The sequence below is a fragment of the Parambassis ranga genome, chromosome 1 (assembly GCF_900634625.1).
Source record: "Parambassis ranga chromosome 1, fParRan2.1, whole genome shotgun sequence".
Lineage (NCBI taxonomy): Eukaryota > Metazoa > Chordata > Actinopteri > Ambassidae > Parambassis > Parambassis ranga.
Genome location: NC_041022.1, coordinates 14,137,779 through 14,162,770, shown reverse-complemented (window position 1 = coordinate 14,162,770; position 24,992 = coordinate 14,137,779). Strand labels below are relative to the sequence as shown.

The 24,992-nt window shown below is 42.1% G+C and overlaps 2 protein-coding genes across 3 annotated transcripts in view; both read right to left on the bottom strand.

Annotated features, from left to right (window-relative positions):
* Positions 1–6,182, bottom strand: part of tll1 (tolloid-like 1) — a 32,748-nt gene extending 26,566 nt beyond the window's left edge. Inside the window, exons 1-2 of one of the 2 annotated variants that reach the window (XM_028400381.1) lie at positions 6,048–6,182; positions 4,332–4,778 (exon numbers count right to left, since the gene is read on the bottom strand). In XM_028400381.1, the coding sequence (XP_028256182.1) occupies positions 4,332–4,512 (181 nt within the window). In that variant the 5' untranslated portion in view covers positions 4,513–4,778; positions 6,048–6,182. Of the gene's footprint in view, positions 1–4,331; positions 4,934–6,047 lie in introns of those variants that run through there. The other variant, XM_028400372.1, reaches the window with a different exon arrangement.
* Positions 6,183–14,436: 8,254 nt separating this feature from the next.
* Positions 14,437–24,618, bottom strand: cpe (carboxypeptidase E). Its single transcript, XM_028399618.1, has 9 exons — positions 24,214–24,618; positions 18,047–18,243; positions 17,731–17,898; positions 17,325–17,442; positions 16,882–17,064; positions 16,505–16,644; positions 16,091–16,190; positions 15,726–15,844; positions 14,437–15,643 (listed from the first exon to the last, which is right to left on the bottom strand). The coding sequence occupies exons 1-9, from the start codon at positions 24,452–24,454 to the stop codon at positions 15,545–15,547; spliced, it is 1,365 nt and encodes a 454-aa protein (XP_028255419.1). The 5' UTR covers positions 24,455–24,618; the 3' UTR covers positions 14,437–15,544.
* Between the last annotated feature and the right edge of the window lie 374 nt (positions 24,619–24,992).

Below are 24,992 nucleotides of genomic sequence, written 5' to 3'. Positions count from 1 at the left end.
TGTTCGGGAAAATCCTGTTTAATATAAAATGAGTGAGACCACTTGCTCCCTTGCCTACACACACACACACAAAATGCTGCCACCGTGTCAAAATGCACACATACACACGTTGCACTGGTTTCCTTCCTTCTGAGGAATGGGGGAAGGGGTGCACAGTAGCTGCAGCACACTGTCACGACATGGTGGGTTTCACACTTCAAATGAAAAACACATACAACCGACGTGGGCTCGCACACTGACAACTTTAGAATACTTAGGTGGTAGTCACACTTTGACAAAACAGCTGTATGAACACCTCAGTGTAGAATCATCAGCTCAAAGGGTCACTTCACAGCTGACTTTCTAAGCTCTTTGCTGTGTATTTAAATCAGGAATATAACATAAAACCGTGACGGTCATCAGAAGAAATACAAGCTGTTTCAGTGGACGTGCACTAGATGCTGCTGAAAGTCACAAAACTGCACCTTTAAGTATGAGTACAGAGGGTTCCTTTACAGCATGTTGGCTGGTAGATAGTACATCATCAGAGTAGCTGAAGAAATGCAGCAGAGACAGTAAGAAGTATGTTGCTGCTCGGAATCTCAGTGTTGTGTGTTTTCACTGGGCAGTTTTGATGACAGTATCACAGCATGTGGTAGCTAATACACTGCAGGTATTCTCACAAAGACAGCCAAGACCAGCAACACCAAGAGGGAAGATGACAACTGCAACAAATGAATAGCTCCAAGTAACCGTGTTGATAAACGATAACATTTGCATATTGAGCATTTTATTGCCTGGGTCAGTTTATTAAAATAACCAGTTATATGTCAGTACTGAAGCATCACCACCAGTACTGACAGGACAACTACAGAACAATGCTAACCCTAACCCGCTACATCCATTTAACCAAAGCAGTACAAAATCTAAATGTACTTTGCAGTGGATGTGTGGTGTAATTACAGAGTGAAAGACTAGTGCATGAAACAGCTTAAAATATAATAATAAAAACTCTAGAAAGTAAAATGAGAGGGAAAGGTAAAAAACTGTGTGAGGAAGTAACAGAAACCACACAAGTGGTCAAATATGCACACACAAATACAAGAGGAGAGCACCTTTCACCAGGTTGCTTAAATCAAAGGTGGTCTTTATTGTAGAGCTATATAACTGCAAGGATGCATCTATCCCTCAGACACTGAGCAATCCTTATCCCATCACTATCCACTTAAATGCTTCCTTAAAACTGAAGAGGAACTAACTACTGTCTTCCATCTGGAACAGATACCTATATCAACAATCAGCCATTGTGACCCACTTCATGCAGACAGCAGGGTGCAGATCATTCTTCAGTGAAAGGTTGACATGGAAACTATGATGAGACAATTCAGAGGCAACAGTTCTATCAAAGTTTTCAAAGATTAATGTTGTGACACCTGAGCTTAGTCATAAGAAAATACACATCCACACTCTTGTATGACACACCACTATTGCCGTAGAAGAAAAAAAGCAGTTGATCCCTTGGACGGCTCCTGAAGAATCAACCTGCAGCAGACTCGAAAGCTTGTTTAGGTTTCAGCCTGTATGTGTGAGGATTTTATGAGAACAGTGATTTGGAAGGAAGCATGAATGATTCTTGAGTGAGCGTAGGGGCGCTTGCGCGTGCGTATGTGTGTGTTTGTGCGTGCCCGCGTGTGTGTCATCTCCAGCTGAGTAGCAGGATGCAGACAACCAGGAAGAGATAAGCGCGGGTGAATGGAGGGAGCTTTGCATGTGTGTGCGTCAAGTGTGTGCGTATGTGTGTTTGCGTGGGGAAATCACTTCACAAAGGCCTGGAAGTGTGTGTTCCCCTGTCTACCAGCGCGGGACTCAGAGGAGATAAGCAGACAGCCAAATATTCCCCTTGTGTTTTCCCAGCAAAAACAGGAGGCGGAATACCAACCACTCAGACCGATGCCACAGGGTCAGGCCTGGAACGGTCTGCGCTTCCACATCTTACAAGCTGCACACAGAAACACACTGACAACCAAAATACAATCAGACAGTCTGCCGATAAAACAATAAATTATTGACATGAGGGTTTTGTCTATCAGAAGCCATATGTGTCCATGCAATAAGATTTAAAATAACTTATACTGGACACTGTACATTCACATGTGTCTTTGGTTCACACACTTCTGTGCATGTATGTTGAAAGCAAATAATAAAATAAAACAGAAGGTCCCACACAAACTCCCCAAGTCTCATAGGTGAGGTGCTGTGATAGGTTTCTGCTTAACATTATTGCATTTTAATTCTGTCTCTAAGGTCAATGTGGAGGAGAAGTCTAAGCTCCACCATCTTCAAGCTCCAGAGCACTGATTAAGACACACTGACATTGAAGTGTCAAACAACACCTTTTCTGTCAGTTAGTCAAGTAAAAACTGTTATCATCAGAGAATGTAAAAGGAAAACAGAAGTGATCATTTGGAGCGATGTACAAAAACGGATATTTGATTTGTCCAAGTGTGAAAAATTGCCTTAAAGCTAACAGCTGATAGAAATTTTAACATGTGCCTAACTCCACGCACACTTAAAAAAAGGTGAAACAAGTTTCATGTGCATGTGTGTCACCATGAGGGTGAAATCTGCTCTAAGTATAAAACAGTCTTTATGTGTGCACTGATATTTCCAGCAAATAAAAACGCTGAACGTGTTTTCTCACACAGTTATTCTAACCTGCAAGATTTGCTCAGTTACCCAAACATACATAGACAGACTGTCTCCCTATAACCTGCCAGGCTTCCATCCAACAACACATGCACACACGCACACACACAGTTCTTAGCATACCAAAAAGCCACAAAGTCATGGGATCGCAGTATCAACATAAAATCACCCACACACAGATCAGTGTAACATGCACATGAGCAAATAGACACACACACACTGGCCAGTGTGGTTTGTCAGGTTTGTGTATTTGGAATGTTTGGAATGTGTGTCGGTCAGTTTGTGGACACGCAGTGTTCTGTGGAGTTCTTATCAGTCCGATGTGTCATCACAGACAACATTAAGACCACAGAGTACCATTACCACCACAGAATACCACCACAATACCAACACATATGACCATACTGGTATGCAAACAAATGCAAACATGCACAGAGCCCTAAGAACATCACTGAAACTTTGAAAAATTGTCATTTAAGAACCAAACTGCTCTACCTGGTCTTTAGAGGTGAAGTTGGGAATGTTTCAGGACTAACATACATCAAACATGCACACTGCACATTTAAACAACTCAAAATGGTTAAAGAAAAGAAACATTTTAGCTGCTGTAACTTGGCATTTTTTCTTAGTTTTATTCACCTATTTCAGAAGTCTAAAAAAATAATGTTTTTATTAATTACCTGATACTATAAATCATTTTTTTTATTAGCTTAGAATGAAACAGGTTATAGAAATCTATAACAACAGCAGGTCTTTTAACTAGGGGATGCATAATGATGCTATCATCACTGTCACTGCATCCTGCATCTGCTGGGCCATCACTATATCATGAGATAATTGCCATACCCAGCCCAATCAAACTAGCACTAACAAATAGTGTAACAAGCAAGCAGGAGAGACTAAGAACTGAGTTTAATGCAGGAAAATCTAAAGTGAATCTCCAGGTTTTGTGCTGCAAGACATGAGTTCATTTGGGTGGGTCACACAGACACCATGCATATAAGCACACCCTTTTATAAGACCTATAAAACACAGGAAGAGATCCTTACTTTTTGTTTATAAAATACAATAATGAAACAAGCTTCATTTATGACTTTGCTGCAGACATTACACACAGAAATGCATGTGGTATTAGATCAAACATGGTCACGGTGTTGTTCCACAGCTGCTCCCAGCTGTCCAACAAAATTTTTATCACTGTGTAAGTGTGTCTGTGAGCGTGCGTGCAGAGAGAGAGAGACAGAGACACAGAGAGAGAGCGCTGCATTGGTACGGTTGAGTCCAGCCAGCTGTTTCTCAAATGGTTGGTTTAACATCTGCACACACACACACACACACCTTTTTTGCCCCCATCAGACCCAATATTTTGCCCACAGGTGATGCACGCGCTGCTTGAGAGCTAAGCTGGAGCGTCACCGGGCGGCACGTGGCATCCATCTGCGGGATCATCGTGAACACTGACTTATCGCTTATTAAGGGTGAGAAAGATCAGCATCTGGACCAGTGCGCGCGCGCGCACACACGCACACACATCCGCGCTATCATCACTCAGCCACACGTGCCAGTCCGTAAGTAGCATCACTGTCACCAGACGCGCAAAAACTATTTTCCCTTAAAACTAAAATGAAGCAAAAACCTGGACTCACCGGCTTTACAGGGGTCTTTGTAGTCAATGCTCTCCGTTCTCTCCTCTTCATAGTAATCATAGTCTGGCTCCTCGTAGTCGAAACAGTTAGAAATAGTCAGTTTGCCCCAAAAAGTCAAGCCGGCAAGTACCAGCGTGATCCAGCGCATCTTAGCGGCCAGTGCCGAGGGCACTTGGTCCATCTGAGGACTGAAATATAGAATTAAAGGCCTCCCTGCACGTCTCCTCTGCTGTTAGGTGTCAATCCGTTCTCCGAAGGAAGCGACGGCGGCTGGATTTTATAGGGTCATCGTGGAGATCTGCGTCCTCTCAGGTTATGTCTGATACGGTGGGTTACTGCAAGTTACTCTGCCCGGCTCTCCTCCATGGTATAAGTACACTGAGGTGTCCGTGTCTCGGTCTGCCGGTGTCTCTCAGTCAGCTCCGCTGTCCCCCGCAGGTGAGGCTGCTGTGGGACAAACAAGAGAGACGCGGTGAGGGGATCAGGTCAGTGTGATCTCCGAGCGTAAAGACGCACGGCGGTGTGTCTGCTACACGCACAACTAACACCCGCCTCGTATTTTTCCTGCCAGCAGTGTTGTCTCTCTCCTAGCGCACTGTCTGTCTTTCTCTCTCGTGTCCGGTAGTGGTAGACCACTGTCTCCCTCTGCGCACCGCCCTCACACACACACAGCCACTGTACTGTACCTGCACTGTTCAGCCCAAGTGGTGCAGAACCAAAACTTTATTTTTCTTCTTTGTCTCTATTCACTCAGCATATGAAGCCAGAGCAGCCAGTTGGACCAAATAAACATCAGAGGCTTCTTTCTCATCTCACATTAGTGCGGTGCCAGCGGGGGAAGCGCGCTGATCATTGCGGGTTATTGAACCTGTATTCACACCGATCCGTAAAATAAAGTGAACTAAGCTACAGTAAGAACCGGTAGCGGTAAAAGTAGCGCCACAGCCATAAATGTGCGTGTGGGTTTCAGTGGCTATTCTCTGGTTATTAGGAGGCAGGTGCCAAGTAGGTGACAGCCAAACCATAAAAACAGACATGCATGTCTTTACAGCCCTGCCTCTCTTCTCCTCATGTTCTGCTACAGAAAGAAATAAAGACTCTGTATCCACAGCGCGTAAAGCAGAGACGCGCCTCCGCTCTCAGCTCATTAAGAGTGAATTCAGCAGTAAAGCTTTAGCTGAGTGTAAAGTTTTAGAACTTTACACTCAAAACAAACATTATTATTCATTTAACCTATATGAAGACAGACAGACACAAACGCAATCCTGCCATTCACCTATGATGTCTTCTCTAATCTCATAAATAACCTTGCCAGCAGTAGGTCGGTCGACAACAGATGAGTGAATCGAGTTCACGTGGGTTCATGATCCTCTACTGCATCCCTGACACCCACAAATCCAGCGGAGCAGACTTTACTCTGTGTGTGTGTGTGTGTGTGTGTGTGTGTGAAGCCACAACACATCGTTTTAAACTCATCATTTATAAAAAAAAAAAACTAATGACTTTTAATTGGCATATTTTCCCCTAATTTTCTGTGGACTGTAAAATTGTCAACGAGGCATAATCTCTCTGCACACACACGCACGCACGCACGGCAGGCACAGGCAGTAAAAATAAAACAGCAGCAGTTGGTGACAGACAAGCAGAGCAGCCTGTGAACACCTTGCCAAGGTAAATCCTCCTGAGACGAGTTCAACATGCGTCTCCACAGCTTACCTGCTGTGTTTACCTGCCCGGTGCGCGTCCGACTGCTGCGGAGTCACAAAGCGACCCATCATGATCCAAATGCTGGGGCCTTCTCTGGTGTCTCCGGGGGGGTCTCCGGTGTCACTGGGTACCTGCGGTTCCGAACATGCCCGTCTCCCCCATTTATTACCGGGAGATTACCGGAGCGCTGTCTCTGCTGCTCCCGACTAATCCTGCCCTCTGGGAGAGGTAGCGGCGCGCTGACGTCACGCTATCAATCCAGCCGCAAGCTGTCCACTATACACGCCCAGGGGCATGGACACAAATCCCCTGGAGGCAACACACACACAAACAGAGTTAATTTATTACGGCTCAACACAATTCTGGACAATTCTTTTGTCCCCAAATACTTAACGTCAGTGAGTGACTCGGAGAAACCCTAAACTTTCTGTAAAAACGCTGATGCCAGGGCCCCTGGTGGCTGGTGTGTGTTTGGTGGCCTCAAAGTAATTAACTACTGCCAATGAGTGAATCAAAGCTTAGTGCAGCCTCTTGAAGTCATTGACTGCAGCTCAAAATTGGGAACGTGTCACAACATAGCCAAGACAACAGTGAAGAAGCTTGGTGAGGGGTTAGAGTTTCACGTTATAACCTGTAAAAAACCTCCAAGCACTGCAGCATTTTTTATATTTCATTTTGACTTTGTTTTTTCCTTCTACATCACTTGTGGGTTCACTTTAGTTTATTATTATTTGTTCACAGCATTACATAAACCCTTAACTCCTGTTTCATCCAAGTTATTTCTATTTTCATTTTCAACTTAATTCTCTTTAATATTACACGGACAGCAAAAATGCACCCACTAGGCATAAACAAAGGTACAATAGGGCATTGTGTGGAAAAAAAAAACTCTCACTATACAGTACTATTTGTGTGTGTTTTATTGTAGCTATACTTGTGGTCTGGATTTCCCTCCTAAGCAATTGCTAATTAATGCTAGACAGCAATGAGTGGCATTTGGGCCTTTCCAACAACTTACAGAGCCTCTGTGTGGTTACCATCCAGCCAATCTATTCAGCAAAATGCTTCCTTCTTAAAAAGGCTCCAGCTATTGAAATTAGTGCTTTGCGCAGGTATTTGTGTCCCTATTTAAAGCATTTATTGATTAGTAAAACTCTGTGAAAGTACCTCGCCAGCAATCTGACCACCGCCACCACCTCCATACTGCTCCCTGAAACATATCCAAACACACACACACACGGAACCCTCAAACTGAGCAGCTGCCCCACGAGACTCCCCCAAGTGCTGTGGTCTGCAGGTAACAGAGTACAGAGTACACTATTATTAGCCCCCAAACATGCTTTTCCCATCAGTTCTATAAGCAGAAGCCTTGGACCCTGCAAGGTTTGTACTGAACTTTAATTTGGTATACATAAAGGTATAAATTTTCAGCTATCAAGTATGATCTGCATCCTTCACAATAAGGGCTGCTCAGGTCAGTCAGCTGGAATGAAATCCAACAAGCTATTTCCAATCCCTGAACAAATCACATCCATCACTAACCTCCCTTTTATATTGTTCATTTTCACTGTAGCGCTACTTATATGCCAATACATTGTGAGAGCATTGTGGGTTGGTGGGTTTCTTCTCCACTGCACTTATACAGTTGACCTTTGCAGGACAAATGCTGACACTGGAGTCGCACCAGTGTTTCTGTATAAAGGTCTACCCAGGCCTGCAGGTAACAAGTCCCTGCAAACACAAAAACATGGTGTAGTTGTTAAAGGTGAAATCAGGACCTCTGGCAGAGCTCAAGTTCCATACATAGACTGGACAAATTATCTTTTTACAACCTCTGTGACAGTACAGTGAAGGCTTGGACAGGGGGAGTCAAAGGACGGAAAATAAGGACGAAGCTAAAATGATAAGAACACCTGATTCAAGAACAAAAAGAAAATATTATTTCTTTCAGGTCTGCTGACTGTGATAGTGTCTTAAGTGCGTTATGAAATTTCCCCACAGGGAGCAAAGAGGTGGCCAGAGGCATCCATCACCTCTTGCTTGAAATGCCACAGGAAGACAGTTTGCTGACAACACAACAGAGGACAATAAAGGCCCTGTTCAGTTACAGTTTCTATTTCCCCAAAAGTGATCTTACCCTTAAGAAGAGTGCAAATAGAAATATTTAAGACGAATATTGAGCTTTGAAGGTCATAGAAGACATAGAATTCAATTAAGCAAAAGTTTGAAACATGAGATGTTAAACTGTAAGCTGGGATGGTTGCCCCCTTTTGTGTTACTGTAGTAGGTACATATATCCATGCCCAAACACACTCACATACAAGACACACACATACAAGCTATGTGGAGTACTCTCTCCTTATGTAAACAGAAAGAGCGGAGGGAAGACAAGGTACAGAGAGGAAATCCTCTGTTTAAATGCCAAGCTGTGCATGCCATTCTCTCTCTCCTGTTCTTATTTCCTCTTTTTTGCACCTCTTAATGGCTCAGATTCCGCACCTTCATCTCTCCTCCGGCTGCCTCCTCGTGTGTTCGTGCAAGTGGGTGTGATTCTGTGGGTGTGCACGTGCCAGTTTGTGGCTCACATTTACCATCCTTGTCGTGCATGAGGACAGATGACACGGGCCGCTTTTGTCTTCGTGCCATCAGAATTTGCCAACAGGGGAGAAGAAGAATGAAAGCAGGATGCATGTTGGTGTGAAAAGACTGCTGCAGCTGCAAAGAGGTGCAGATGGAAAAACATAGTAAGGAATGCTGGAAAAGGCAACGAAGACAATGTTCACATGTCAATTATATGTCACTATATATTACCCAATACTAATGACAATTAATAAATAATGATTACCAGGCAGTGCTTGAAAGGCTGTTGACCTAGACCTTTGACCTAGGTCAGGAGATGTCATGTATTTGAACACGAATAAGCCTAAACATCTAGGACATCCCTGAACAGACAAACTCTCTAGTTTAATAGAAAAACTCTTTACATTGCAATGGCAGCTACCATAGGTTCTATACACATAGGAGGGAAGCTGCAGTCTGCGTACTCACCACTAAATGCCTTTAAATCCAACACACTGCTCCTTTGAGAGGGAAAACTGTACACATGTTTACAAATCATTTAGTGGTAACACAAATTCATCTAGAAGTAGCCAATTCATGAAACATTCACCACATAAAACAAAAATACATGCTGCATAAGTTAATAATTCTTACAGTGTCAAGTTAGACAAATATGTCTCATTCTGTCAATCTGCATTACACATATTTAAACATGTAGCATTTAAGAGCTCTCTTTTAAATCCTATTTATTTATAACCCACTTTTAGTCACTTTGGTTTGGCCCCACTGGGTATAAGTCTAAGACGTCCAGTCTAAGGCCGGAGGTGTGAATATCTTTAACAGACGGACAGCAACTATAGACAAACTTAGCATTGAAATGGTGTCAAAATATGTAATTAAAATATTGTACATCAATTTAAAATAAGAAATCAATGTGTGTGCATATTTATTTCCAAGTAAAATGTATTGTGGTTGTGTTGATGCTTGTGTTATTGCCACAGAATGAACTTACTTCCAATGTCAGCACAGTTGCAGGTTTTTTAAATGCTAAATACAAAAAAAGAGGAAAATTGGATGAAAGGCCAGTGGTGCTGAGTTAGATCTGTGTGAATTGAACAGACATAAAGAAGTGCACTGAGCGAGCAATAACTCCTTAACAATTCACACCTCCTTGCTGCTGTGAAAGCCAAAGATGCTGAAAGTGTGTGTGTGTGTGTGTAAATGTAAACACTAGCCCCTTGCTGACAAAGCACTTCTTCAGGAACTTGGGTTTGTGAGTGTGTGTGTGTGTGTGTACTTGGAATACTCATGTTGTGGGGACATAACTCTGTTTACACAGTCCCAGTGTGGGGACTCAACTTCCTTTTGGGAACAAAAAAGAAAGCCTCTATAATGTAAATAATTAAAGTGTAGGGTGAGGTTTGTGTTAGGGTGAGTCTTCAGAATTTAAATGCAAGTCAATGTGATGTCCTCTCAGAAGATCGAAACATGCTCCAGCCTCTGCTCCTTGCAGATATGCTTCCTTTCAGTGACACTGTAGAAATAAGCAACAAAGACCCAATGCTCTTTGTGTGTGTGTGTGTGTTAAACATGGTTGAGTTTCTCAGACTTTTGAGCAGCAACATGCAGTTTTGGTACACTGTGAAACCTGATGTCTTTCTCCACTCCGTTAAATAGCTGGCATGTGATGCAAAGCACCTTTAGAAAATCAGACACAGACTCACATGGAACATTTAACAGCTTCTTCATGGAAGAGGTAGAGTTTATGTTCATCACCCACCAGCACCCGTAACAAAACAAACAGTGTCATAAACAACACTTCACTTCTTCACTCATATATACACCAAGAGGTCTGAAGATGGTGGTCAATGTGCAGAATTTACCATCAAGCTGCAACAGCACAGGCACAGTAGTTTAATTCCCAGTGCTGACAAGATCCCTTTCCTCTGTCTGAATGTATACATGTTGTGTCACTGGAGTTTAATATCAGGTTTTTTATATATTTATATTTATAAGGCATCATTCTGAAGTCGCCTCTCATAAGCATTTTTAGCACCACCTGCAGGCAACAAGTGCTACGGCTGTCATTGATTGTCACATTTTTACATTGAGTTAATGTAAAATATAAAAATAGTCACAAATTGACACCACTGTGTGACACAAACCTTCAGTGTACACATGTTTTAATAAAACATGCAATTTAGCCTAAAAGTTAACTTCAAGGCTGCAAATTAAAACAAGAAAATGAATATTAAAAATAAAGCTTTTTTGCAGTTGCAGATGAAATTTACACAAATGTTAATGAACTATGGTTAAATAAAAAAAATAAGGGATTCTTATGGAAGAAGACAGCATGATAATTAACATTAACATACTCATATTTTCAAAGTAAGAAGAATTTGTTACATAAAGCATTTGATACATTCGAATGTTGTTGTAAGCCAAATCATTTTTGCATTTGTTCAATAAATACAGATTAGAATTGCTGAATAGGTTCAACCATTGATGACTTGCAACATTTCAATTTGTTGGCAGTTTGTTGTACTGATTCTTGGCTTGTCTGTGGGCGACTTGAGAGCAAAGTAACAAACACACAGAAAAGGAGAGGGTGTCCTGCTTTGTGTTTTAAACAGCTCTGCACATTCTCACGGCCTGTGACACCACTTTGTGCACCATCGCTTAATTATTGGATAAAATGATTATATTCACTTGATCGCACAAATAAGCAATATTTTCCAGTTGGATGAAATTGTTTCAACCACTTTCAACTTCTGAGAGTCGGTGGGCTCTGAAAAAGCAAACTGCTCACTTAGAGGGACATTCACAGATTCCACAAACTCTGCAAATAACACTTCCAATGATGCAAGACTGTCCTAACAGAGGCCTCACTAACTCCATGATTATCAGGCCATCAGCACACTACTGTCATCTGCAGGATTTATGGAGTAATCACAAAGATGACAGACCAAAGTGACAGCCACAAGACACAGAAATACGACACGACTATTTCCTTCCTTTTGTTAAGAGTGATATATTAATTCTAACAACAATGACTGGTGTAAACCAACAATGTGACAAACACACATCATGAGAGCAGATAGTAATGCATTTGGATGTTTGTAGATGTACATTATCATATTTTTGTGTAAAAAGCTCTTAATAATTATTAGACGAGTTGCTTTATTGTTGTCATTTGACTCATAACCAATTGCTTAACCTGTAAAACATTACCTATAGTCTTATATAAGCACTCTCTCTCTCTCTCTCTCTCTCTCCTGGTCTCCTCTGAGCTTCGCTCTGTCCCTAAGCCAGAGCAGTTTGATCAATGGTATTGATGAGAAGATGCTAATAGCAGATGCTAATAGGGCCGCTATGACTAATAGACCCAGGTTGCCATTGATCTGCAGAGTTAGCATCTAAAGCTAAAACAGCTGATTCAACCGCATAGTTGGACTAAAAGTGCCACCCTTGCTTGGTTTGTGTGCGTGTGTGTATAAAAAGTTAAGTAACAATGCATCTGCTTAAGTCCAAAGGGTTCAAACATACACACACACTGGACAGTCGGATTTATACCTAAAAATCAGTAGCAGCGCAGCAGACAGTGAGAAAAAGCAAAGAAAAGATCAAGTTTGTGAAATATTATAAGTTATCCTTCTCTTTACACAGCATGCTGCTTGTGTACATATACACTTCTTAAAAAAATAAAGGGAACACTTCAACAACACAATGTAACCCCAAATCAGCCTGTCTAGTTAGGAAGCTACAGTGACTGTGAATCAGTTTCAGCTGCTGTTGTGCAAATGGAACAGACAACAGGTGGAAATGAGAGGCAGTTATCAAGACAACCCCTATAAAAGAGAGGTTCTGCAGGTGCTGACCACAGACCATTTCTCTGTTCTCATCCTTTCTGCCTGATGTTTTGTTCACTTTTGCATTTTGTCAGCGCTCTCACCCCTAGAGGTAGCACAAGGCGGTGTCTACAACCCACAGAAGCTGCTCAGGTAGTGCAGCTCATCCAGGATGGCACATCAACGAGAGCCGTGGCAAGAAGGTTTGCTGTGTCTGTCAGCACAGTGTCCAGAGCATGGAGGAGATACCAGGAGACAGGCCAGTACACCAGGAGACGTGGAGGGGGCCGTAGGAGGGCAACAACCCAGCAGCAGGAGCGCTACCTCCTCCTTTGTGCAAGGAGGAGCAGGAGGAGCCCTGCAACATGACACTACTGAGCCTCATTTTGACTTGTCTTGAGGAACTTCCACTCAAGTTAGATCAGCCTGTAATGTGATTTTCCACTTTCATTTTAAGTATGGTTCCAAATCCAGACCTCCATGGGTTAATCATTTTGATATACATTGATCGTTTTTATGTTATTTTGTCCTCAATGTATTCCACTATGTAACGAATAAAGATTTTGAACTGGAATATTTCATTCAGTGAGATCTAGGAGGTGTTATTTTAGTGTTCCCTTTATTTTTTGAGCAGTGTATTTATTCTGATTCTCCTTCTGCTGGGAACTTACCAGTTAACAGAAAGCAGCTTCTCTTTTGGTCCTGATTAGTCTCCACAGGCCAGCACACCCACACAGGTGCTTCCACTTATTCTGCCTGATTAGACCTTCCCTTAGGTTGAAACTATGATACATGAGGTCACTGAACTATGTGCTAATGAATATGATAACGGTGTGATGTTTTAACAAAGTAAACACAACACAAACAACAAACATGTCAAATACTCTGTCCATGCCAAAACAGTTAAAAAAACACATAAGCTAAAGGCACCTGCATGTATGTACAGATTTATTTGCCTGGAAGTTGCAAACTGTAATGACCCGGCACAGCCTCTAGTCCCCCACACAGAAAGAGGAGATGGCATGTTCGACTAGTACAGGAATGATCCAACAACCAACCTGTTTGATGATCTGCTCCGTACTCCGCGTGAAGTTTCATGACAGTGGCCAGGAAGTTAAAAACAAACGCTAACCGGCTAATGCATCCTGCGCTCCCCTGATTCTCCCCCTAGACCACGAACTACTCCACCCCAACAACTGCACAGAGTTTATACGCTGTTGCAATTTCAAAGTGATGTGGCTCAGAGGCAAAGTTTAGCAGCTGTTTTATCATCTTTTGCTACAGAAGATTAGCAAAGAGCTAATAATGCCGCGTCCACCATGCAGCAAGCTAAGAGCTAGCCGCCTTTCCCAGGAGCTCAAATTGGAGCTGAAAGAAGAGGGGATGATGGTGTTAAAGTCCTCTGGAGGACAAAGCGTTACTTTAGTAGGGCGTCAAAGTAGGACACTCTTCGCTTATCCCTTTTGTGTGTTTAATTTATCACACCGTGACAGCGACGGCTAACATGATTACTTGTTTTTAACGTTTGTCTGCCCCCTAGTGGTCAATACGTGTGCAAGGCTGATAGAATGCAAAAAGGGTTTCAGGTATAACTTCAGTTACAGTGACTAATTCAGGCTAAATAAGAGATAGACCACAATGAAGGCAATAATACTAACATTCATGGCATAAAAATATTACATTTTTCTACCTTTTTAAATGAAACTGGCTTTTTGATATAGTAAAAAGACAAACATCTGGTTAATTAATGATATTAATAGAAGTACCACCACCCCAGACACCAACTAAACTAATGATTAATAATATGTATATCTTTTTACTTTTTACTATTCTTACTTTGCAGGATGTAGGATACTGCCAACAATTGTTTTCACAAGTTGTTTTGTGTAAAACACAAAGGAAGGAGAAGGGAGGTGTTTCTGTATTCTGAGAGATCTAACTTTGACCTCAGCTTCTAACTGAGCTAAAACAAAGGCAATGAGATGTAAGAATGACAACATAACGAGGGGGATTTTATTGATTAGTTCATTCTTTACATGTTGTATCTTTTTCTATAGCCATACATTCAATAAATCCTTTCTGTGTTTTTTTTTAAACTGGTCAAACAACATCCATACGGTCCGCTAACCTTGCTGTCCATTCAGATGATAAGTAACAATATTAACAGTAATTTATCTTTAAAAACTGACTCCTGCTGTACTGCAGTTCCTTCTCCTTTACAGTATCTCCTGTGTAGTGCAAAGGAATGGCTTTGGGTAGACAGGGGAGGACAGATCTTAAGTGTTATGGCCTTGTTTTCTTTAGGTTTTCTTTTTAAGTTACAAAATTCACACATTTCTTGCTACACCTAGTTCATAAATACAGTATATATATTATAACCATCCATCTTGTGCTAAAATCAGAGCTGTGCTGCAGTTTAAAAAGAAATCTCACCATCAATAACATACAGGGGAATGAGCCTGCCTGTGCCGTCTTGTTTACAATATATAATGTTTACAGTGATTTTACTGATTATCTCAGAACCGTAGTGTTTTATTTTTTATAATACAGGAAAGAAACTCAATTAATGTTTCTAAGTGTGTGTTTACAGATACTGGGAATTTAAACATGTGTGTGTTTTCATGTGTTGTGTTTCAGTGTTGTGTGTTTGTGTATTTGTTCTAAAGTCTGGAGAAACGGAGACAGTTAAAACAGTAAAAAAATGGATTCTTATAGACAGAGCCATGTGATAGTGATGTAAACAGCTCTTTTACATACATAATTACTCAGTCATTCATTGGTTATATAGATGGGTGCCATGGTTACCAATCACGTGTACAATAAAGAACACAACACCACAGAAGTAAACACAAATCTCGCTGCCAGCAAACTACCTGTAAATTCTTCCTTTGTCTTTCACTGTGTGTGTGTGTGTGCAGGATATTCAATCAATCTACAGGAGAATGAGGCAAATCATTACAATAATAAACAGAATCAATTAAAATAAGAATGGAAACAGAACACAACCAAAAAGAGACATTATATTCTTTTCAGAGTGGACGGGCACACAGAATGTTGAATATATTACATCGATGTGCAGACGGTCCAATCGTCAGCGCTTTAGAAGTTCAGTGTCTCTGACATCATCTTCCACCAGTCCATCAGCTCCTCCCGCTCCTCCTCCTTCCTCTCCATCAGAGACTCCAGCTCAAAGTCCACCTGTGAGGACACAGTTTATCAGAACTGGCCCAGGTGTGACCACAGACTGCTGTGTGTGTGTGTGAGTGTGTGTGCATCTTACCCTGGTCGCAGGGCTGTAGGGAACAGCGACCTTCTTAATGACAGTCAAGTATCCTGGGGCAGAGGCAGCCACTTTATAGTTTCCTGGAGCCAGCAGGCGCCAGTAGTCTCCATCTTTGGCTGCAACATACAGATTGTTTTATTAGTACATTCATACAATGCAAACTAAAACAGCCAGCGGGTGTGTATTTATGGAAATAATCATATTCACAGTATTTGTGGTTAGCACTACTGAGGTGCAGTATCCACTATGACCACAAGATGGAGCCATTGTGGCATCTTACCATTACATGTGTTTTTCACACCAGGCTTTACCTCTACTCTACAGTATGTTAGGTTTTGTCACAGTTGTGTGAATGCCAGTACCTGTGGTGATGTCATGGTCAATACCCTCCACAGAGATGGTGGCGTTGGAAATGGGGTTTCCTTGGAGATCACGGACAAAGCCCTTGACACCACGGTGAACCTGTACAAACATACACATTGATACATGGATTAGTGTGTTCAGCTCGATTTCATGTTTGAAGGCAGAGTCACATTGGTAGTTTATTTTACAATCAAGATTATCCTTTTATCCTCATTAAGCATAACCACGACTGAAGTTATCAGTTCAGCACTGAGAATGTGTGCCACCTATTCTCAGCTCAGTATTGTCTTGTAGAATTTCCGATTATGCTGTTTGGTTTTGTTTCTGGGTCAAAGGCATCAAAAGTTTAAATGCAGATAGATGAGAGCAGAGAAGATGATTTATAGCATCTATATTTATCATCTGCTGCCTACCTGCTCAATGTAGTTGACAAGGGAGTTGCGGTTCTGCTCCCAGTAGGACTTCAGAGTGTCCTCATTGGGGAACTTGTCACAGCTGAGCTCCAGAGTGATCTCAAAGCAGTTACTGCTGAGGTAGTTAAAATCCTGCATTCCTGTAATGGATCCGAGGAAAAACGTGAGTGAGCAGATGTAGTGACGCTAAGTTGTAGCTTGAAGAGAGCAAAACAGTGCACACAGAGAAAATATGGACAGTGTCTGTAGCGTGTTGTAGAAACAACACATCTGATAGCTGGTGATTTTAACCTGTCACCTGAGTGTTAACAATAGTGTAGTGAATCACATGTTCAGATTTAAGTTTAAATGCAGATTGAAAGCAGGGTGTCTCCTACCTCCTGGCACGCTGTACCAGGCCCCGCCATTAGTGATGCCATCTTTGAAGCTGGAGTCATCATCATTTTTGCGGCAGGGGGGTCGCTGAGCGTCAGACATGACCGGGTTGTACATGGAGTAAGCTTTGGCCAGGGACTTGAACATCACATCATCTGGACTGGCGCTGTACTCATGAGTGGATCCTTAGAGGAGGGAAGAGAACAATGAGTGTTGGTACAACACTCAATGCTCCACACATTTTATTTACTTTGACCAATGAAAAATTTTCCACCTGATTTTAATCAAATTCACGAAACTTTGGAGAACATTAAACACAACGTTTGCTCCAGCTCAAATATTAGTTTTAATAAATCTGCATAAGCAAAAGACACTGTTTCCATACAACCTAACCAAACAGAACAGAACAGGACGTGCATGAGATTGTGTGTTATTGTGTGTGTACCGGTGCGTGTCTCATCATATGGGTAATTGGCAACAACATCTCCTCCATGGAGATTCGCTGAGAGGACGAAGGGGATGTCCATGATCCAGTGGATCACAGCTTTGGTCTCTGGAGCCAACTAAGAAGGAAACAAATAATAATCAGAGATCAATTTATAAAAATGATATAAAATTGGTGTGTAAACTGATGTGAACATTTACAAACTCATAATTTTATTTTGGAAGTCTACTAGAATCAAAACCACACAGGTTACTGTGGATGAGGTATGATGACAGTGAAGTCCACAAATAGGAGTTGCAGGGTAGATGACATCATCACAACAGAGCACCATGTTGTCTGCTTTAAACAGGAGCTGCATATTTGAGCGGTTTGATTATCAGCCTTTTATTTAACATTTTTTGCATACCTTGGTGTTTTCATCCACAGCCTTCTTCATGTTCTGCAGCAGGTGGTTGTTGGCTCCGCCCTCCCGCTCATTAATGTAGATGATGCGGTCTAAATCGGGGAAGTTACGGTTCAGATCCACCCCCTGTGCATTACTGCGGCCCACGAACCAGTCCTTGATCTCCCCGGGCTGCATGGGAAAACGGTAATGTTTATGCAATTTACTTTAACAATCACTGATCCTGATGGGTTTGTGTAATTTAAATCCAAGATTTGTGGCCACTGAGCCTTGCTAGCCTTATCTGTCTGGTGTTTATCGAGTAATGCTGTGTCATCACCTGTGAGGCGGCCTTCTCAAAGCCGTCTGGGTTCATGGAGGGCATCAGGTGGATGCGGGTGTTGTGGATGAGGTCGATGATGGTCTCGTTGCCCTGCTGGTACTGGTTGCATAAGTACTGAGCCAGGTAGACGAGCAGCTCTCTGCCCACTGCTTCGTTGCCGTGCATGTTGCCGATGTATTTAAACTCAGGCTCACCTGCAGGGAACAAAAAGGTATACAGTGTGTTACCAACAGAGACATTATGTGTTTTTTCTAAACAGCATTTTTAGGGTTTTATCTGAGAGGCAGCTGCACCTTTGATCGGCTTAAACACCTCAGGACCACGACAACGCCACTAATAACACATTCTCATTTATCTTGGATGCACACGTCCTCACACCAACTACAACACAGGATCTACACACACTGAAGTGACTAACAGATTGAGTCTTGAGGTTAAACTGAATTAAACATTGCAGGCCAACTCCATTTAGACAATAACGGCGGAGAAACAGTGGATTAAAGAGTGACAGTGTCACAGACTGTTCTGCCTGCAGGTGGAGGAGCCTGATGCTGACAGCTCTGAGATCTGATTCACACCGAGTTTAAATTCAGGACATGATGTGCCAACATCAAGCATCTCCAGGGGGAAAACTAAGCCCTTCTTAATCATTTTATAATCCTAGAGAAATAAGTACAGCACGCACGGCATCAAGACACACAAACAAAAACACAGATTTTCTTAAAATGTAAAGAAACACACCCAGGTGTCTCATGCTCCCAGTAAACAACAACATCATAAAGCACACACCACTTTATGGATTAACAGATGTTTGATTGGGACACAAAGCACAGCTTCACCTTTCTTTTATCAAAGGTGACATTGCTTCACACTTGAGAGCTATTTCTATCTCTGTGCTCACTTTTTCAATTTGTGTTCTAATGACCCAAGCTCCCACCATCTGTTCCATACACCAATTAGCCTGCCTCAGCCTCTTCATCTTTACCATGACATACAACACACACAAGGCCTTTATAAGATGACAAAGAGGGTGACTTGGTGCAGCATGCTGTACACACACTCGCTCTCAATCACTCAAAGTATAGATTAGATTTTTTCTGGCTTTATGAGAACAAAGATGAATATTTTTATTTAGTTTAAATTGAATTATAAAATGTTGCTAACTGCTCAAGAACGGCAGATGGTTTGGAGTGTGTGAGTGTTTTTGTGGCCAAATAGCTGCAGGGGTCCTTGAGAGATTTATGTGTGTGTGTGTGTGTGTGTTTATTGTTCTTACCTCTTCACTTATTTGGCCCTTTTTTCCTCTTGTTTACGTTTCACATGATTAATATTAATCTAGCAACTAAAAGTAACAGTTTCAAGATGTTTTGTACAATATTTAACATTCTTGATCTATCTGTAAAGAGGCTCTTTGAGCAAGAGGCACACACACACACACACACACACACACATCTGGTAGTCAGGTTATTTTTAAATGTGGTTCCTCTCTTGAGTTGCTACTAATGATTTCAAGACTACAATTAACTCTTTCCGTCCTGATGTTAGTGAATGGCTTTTACAGGCTTCAGAGCCCTGACAGAGCTGTCGTGCACACACACACACACACACACACACACACACACACACACATGCTTTGAAGTTCTGCCACAGTGAGTTATTATTTCAGCTATTACACAGATGCTGGTGTATCTGGAGACATTTTCTTTCCCCCTTAAGAAACATGTTTCTGTGCTGTCGACACACATGTCAGTGCATGACCAAGGACAGAGCAGTATGTGTTTTGTACATGTAGAACACACACAGACCCAATTACAGGACAACCTATGAATGTAACATGTATGAGTTAGTTTTGTGTGCAGGCAGGAGCCGATAGGAGAGGTTTCGCTGAAATTGTGCATAAACAGTTATGATTAACACTAGCATTTCTATTCATTCTGTCTATTTGATTATCATTTTCACACTTTCATAACAGTTCTGTTTGTACGTTTTACATTATCTAATTGTTGACAGAGCAGACATGTTGAATTGCAACCCTCAGCAGTTGATCATTATTTTGTAATTATATAGTGTGCATGTAACATCTTTGTTCAACATAGAAACAACAACTAATAAATCTTTTTCATGGATCCTGGAATATTCCTCTATTCTGTTTAATGTTTTTATGCTCTTCTATACTCTCTTCTTTAAAAAAAAAACACACACACACACATTGATTGATCACAAGAAAGTTCCTGTTCCTCCTTTAAACTCCATTTTGTTCTGTTCCATCACGGGTCAATAAACCACATCTGACGCTGACAGAAGACACTGCATCATCCTACATTTGTCAGAAAATGATCAGGGTGTCTGGCAGGTGATCAATATGGTCTCCTAGGTGACCACGTTGTAATGACTGCAGCTGCAACGTCATTTGGGAAGCACCGCATTGAAGTGCTCTCAGTCGTCGTGGCAACCCTGACAGGGGCAGGTGCTTAGGGAGACAAATCAACTGAGAGATTGAGTAAACACACTCTCTCTGAGCGTCTGCCTGTCTCGTGTACACACACTCATAAAAAAGCAGTGCGTTTGCTCCCAGTGACAGTCGGCTCTGTCGTCTACTATTACAGACGTATTGTAATTCACTTTCATTAACAAAAAAATATGTTTGTAATTGATGATGACGATCAGATCTTTTTTCTAATGGATGCAGGTGATCATTTTATGTACAGAACGCTGCATGTTCTAACATGACTCAGCATTTTTTGCCTTCTATTAACACAACCAAAATGAATGGAGAATTTAAAAATGAGATGGAGACAGAGGAATGACAAAATGACAAACTATGTAGGAAGGGTTACTGACAACAGAAGAAAAACAACACAACACACAGTGAGTGCAGAGGAAGATGAGAGGAGGCGGGGGATCTGTGGGCATCTGATGTATAATGGATGATCTCTGTCTGATGCTGTGGCCTTTCACGTCCTCTTCCTGATTCTGTCTCTCCCTTATTTCCGTCACATTCTTAACCCATCTCCCTCGCCAAACTCCGTTTTCTCAATCATCATTCCTTTCTTTTTTTTTCCATCAGCTCCTCCAGTCTCTCTGCTGCTGCTGTCGTTATCTCTACAGGAAGAGGCTCCTCACAGGTTTTACAGGCTATAGCCCTCCACTTTAATGCCTTCTAACGTGTTCCATATATCTAAAGGACACTTCAATATACCACATGTTATCTGATATTCAGCAGTGTGTCTGGCTGCTGTACACTGTGTGCGTGCTCACAGGGGATTACAAACTTCCTCTGCAGTCTGATAAAACGGTCAGGAGTCTTATAACAGTCTCCAGCACATGAGATGGTCTGCAGCATATTGGATGAGGCTCATACTGACATGTTTTTTTCACCTTCAGACAAAGCCAAAAACATTACAAGATAGGGTTTCTCCTCATATTAGACATGTTGTAAATGGTTCCAGACATGAGTGTCCAGAGAGTTTAACCAGAGCCCCCCTTTTTACTCTGAAGAGAAACACCCTTTTTTAGGTCAAATATGAACCAGCTGTCAGAAGTAAACATCTCTTTCAAATGTAAAAATGTTCAGCAGTATTCAGATCCTACAGCTAAATAAAAGTTCACACTGTTGTCAAAATTGTATCAATAAAAGTTGCCATTAAATTATTATAAGTGTTTGTAAAGGAAATTTGGATATTTGCAAACACTACTGTGCGAGCCGTTAGTATGCCTCATGAATTGAATTAAGTAAAAAGTACAAGATCTCATTATAAATGTTTAAATATTTGTGTTCAGATGTACACACAAAAACAGGCCACATGTTCGAGTAAGATGAGAAGATCAGGGCCACGCAAAACACACTGTGAATGTGCATTGTCTGTCACTCCTATGTATAGCCCATTACAAATTGTGTGTTTGTAGTTTTGTAGTTCTGTTCAAATGTATCCTGACACTCATTAAATCCCATATAGTGGATTTAATATATCCCACAATGCATCATGAAAAGTAGTGTCATCCAATGGAGACTACATTAGCATTATGTACCGTCATACATTGCGCACACTACTTATTTAGTCCTGGGGTGATGTGGCATATATTAATTGTGCCACAGTAATGACGCATTTAACTCCCCACAAAGCAGAGGTGAGTGAGCGGGTGATTTTGCACACATCCTTTGTAACATGGAGCTGACAGATGGTGCAATAAAGTCTGTTTAAACTGGTTGTCCAACAGGCTACAGGCTGGAAAAAACACATGAAAATGATGTGGAGGTGTGGGGCAGGTACAGGTGTTTCTGTGCAGACCCCTTTCACATGTGAGTCGTCATGTGATCCAACATCAATAAAAAGAAGTTTAATGGCGTCAGCCTACTGTCCATGCGTCTCATACGTTTCTGACTGAATGACAACATGTAATCAATGTTTACACTCTTGGCTTATAAGCAGTTCCTGTGCCGCAGTGTATGACAGATGGCTGCTTACTGACAGATGCATCAGCTCAGGACCTTCGTCCTCCGGAGCCAGTCAGCCAGCCAACCACGAGCTGCCAGTCAGCTCAGTGCACTAAGCCGATCTGTTGTCCCGGCAACCGCTATTTCAGCTCCACCTTGATTCACACACATTGCAGGGTCAGATAAAATACTGGTAGGACACCTAAAAGAAAGCCATTCATCTCTCCTCTTCACACATACACACACACATCCCTGTCTCTTTTCTCTCCCTTTTGTTTCTATCAGTCTCTGGAGCTCTTCTCTGTTATACTCTCTGTTTCATCCTGCTCCCTCTTGCTGTGGATGTTTTGCTCAGCAGAGATGTGGGGAGAGGAGGTGGGGGGAGGTGCTACCCCCTTTTGGAGAAGCAGCGTCTTGGAAACTCATCTGGTAGTAATAAGGGCTCCACATCGCTACTGTGACTCATGCCTGCTCACGCCCACCAGTCTATTACAGGCTTATTTAGTATGTACGGACATCAGACTATAGTCTGCGACCATGTGAGCCAAGCTGCACACCAAAACCTGTGGTACACTGTGGACCACACAACTACACCCTGAGGAGAAAATACACCTTTATACAAGACGCAGCTAAAACCCTACATAAAAGCACCCTATATAGGCTGCCGTACTGTAATTACAGGGATCCATTTTTGTTTTGACGCCTCTGTCTCAGTATTGCTGAGGGTTAATAAATCACTTCCTGGAAGCGTTACCAAACCTAACTGTACTACAGACTAATCGTTGCTCTGTCTGTGCCAAGTGTTCCTCACTTTCTGGGTCAGGCACTGACTTATTTTCATTATTGTCCACACTGTTTTTACAGCTCATAGGTTTGGAAAATGTATAGTCAGTGTTACATAATGCAGCTTAAATTCATCAGATTTGTCTGATCACAAACAGAGTTTGCTGCAGTTTTATGCATTTAAAAATGGATCTTATGAATTTTATTTGCAGCTGCGCCTCTAAAATAGACCCTGAAGTCATGATTATGAGGAAGAAGAAGACGCACTGCATGTTACCAACATGTGTAGTCATTATTTCTTTGTGTGTCACATCAACATCTCCAGACTCATAGGTCCTTCTTCCCTGGTCTGTGAAAGCTTCTAAGGAACATCATGACTGTACAACCCCATCAGGACTTGTTGGTTCATTTAATATTCAGTCAACTGCTTCCTCCTTTTGAAAGCTACAGTGCGAGTAAACACATTTTCCTATGTGTGCTGTGTCCAGCATGCTTCAGCTAATTTAAAACTCAATGAGCCGGGCTCTGATCCACTGCCTTTTGGGTGTTTTTTTCCTCAGAATCACGACTCAGGATAAGCGCATAAGAGATTCTTATCAACCAGCAAAATGGCGGCTTTGCGTGGCTGATCGCACAATCTATCATCTAGATTCCTCTGATGTGATGCAGCGGGCTCTGCGCTCCACGGTTTACGCACAGCGCGACACACCTGCGCTCCTCCTGCAGCCTGTATTCTGAGGGACATCACATCAAGCACAGGTCATTTTTTTTTTGGAGTAAACCCTCACACAACAGAATTAAGGACATCACCAGCAGCTATGCGCAATAGTGCGTGCTGTGTTTGTGTTGTGTCTCAGCGTGTGGTGATAGAGGAGGCTGAACGCAGTGGGGGGGCGAACACAATCACCGCAGTGTGAGGCAGACTTTGTGTATGCGTAAAACTGACCAGGCTCGTGCGTCCCTGGATTGTCGGACATCTCCAGCACCAGCAGCTCGCGGCCCTCGAAGCTCTCCCCGATGGTGTAGATGCGGGTGATGGTCGGACACTGCAGCCACACCGACACCAGCGCTTTCCGCAGTTCGTCGTAGCGGTGATACTCGAAGGAGATCCCACCGTCGGTTCCGGCTGCGCTGACCAGGGCTACCACTGCGGCTCCCAACAAAACAGCCGAGGTGAAGTGCTTCATTTTGACGCGTCCTCGTTTCACTAAGCCCTGCCTGCCTGTCTGCCTGCGGCTTGCTCCCAGGCCTTATCTCTGTGCTGCAGCCTCGCTTTAGGCTATAAATATATCTCCCTCTGCCTCTCTCTCTCTCCTTCACTGTGTGATGCGCTGCTGTACCTGAGCGCAGACTCCAACCTCCAAGTAAAGCCAGCCGGAAGATCCCGATATCCGGTCACATTTTTCAAAATAAAATCAAATTATTGTTTGCACTGGAAGGATATACTTGAATCTATGAAGACAAAAAAATATGGCCATTGCCATACTTTAATACTTTTGCTAATTATTTGTGAATATTTCGATACTGGCCAAATATGACGTTATAGCCTACTAATGCTGCAGTTTAGGATTTATTTTTTTTCTGTGTTTTAACTGTTTTGCAAACTTCAGCTTAATGTATTGACTTTTTATATTTATTTACTGATATACTACTTATTGGTTTAATTCTTGAACAATCACATAATAACAAGTAATTTATCAAAATAGAAAAAACACAGTAGTCGGT

Excerpts from the sequence above, each read along its gene's own strand:
- cpe (XM_028399618.1), bottom strand. The coding sequence starts at position 24,454 with ATGAAGCACTTCACCTCGGCTGTTTTGTTGGGAGCCGCAGTGGTAGCC. Across the intron at positions 17,443-17,730 it reads CTGTGGATGAAAACACCAAG|TTGGCTCCAGAGACCAAAGC; the intron begins GTATGCAAAAAA and ends TTTCCTTCTTAG. Across the intron at positions 15,845-16,090 it reads TGACCATGACATCACCACAG|CCAAAGATGGAGACTACTGG; the intron begins GTACTGGCATTC and ends TGTATGTTGCAG.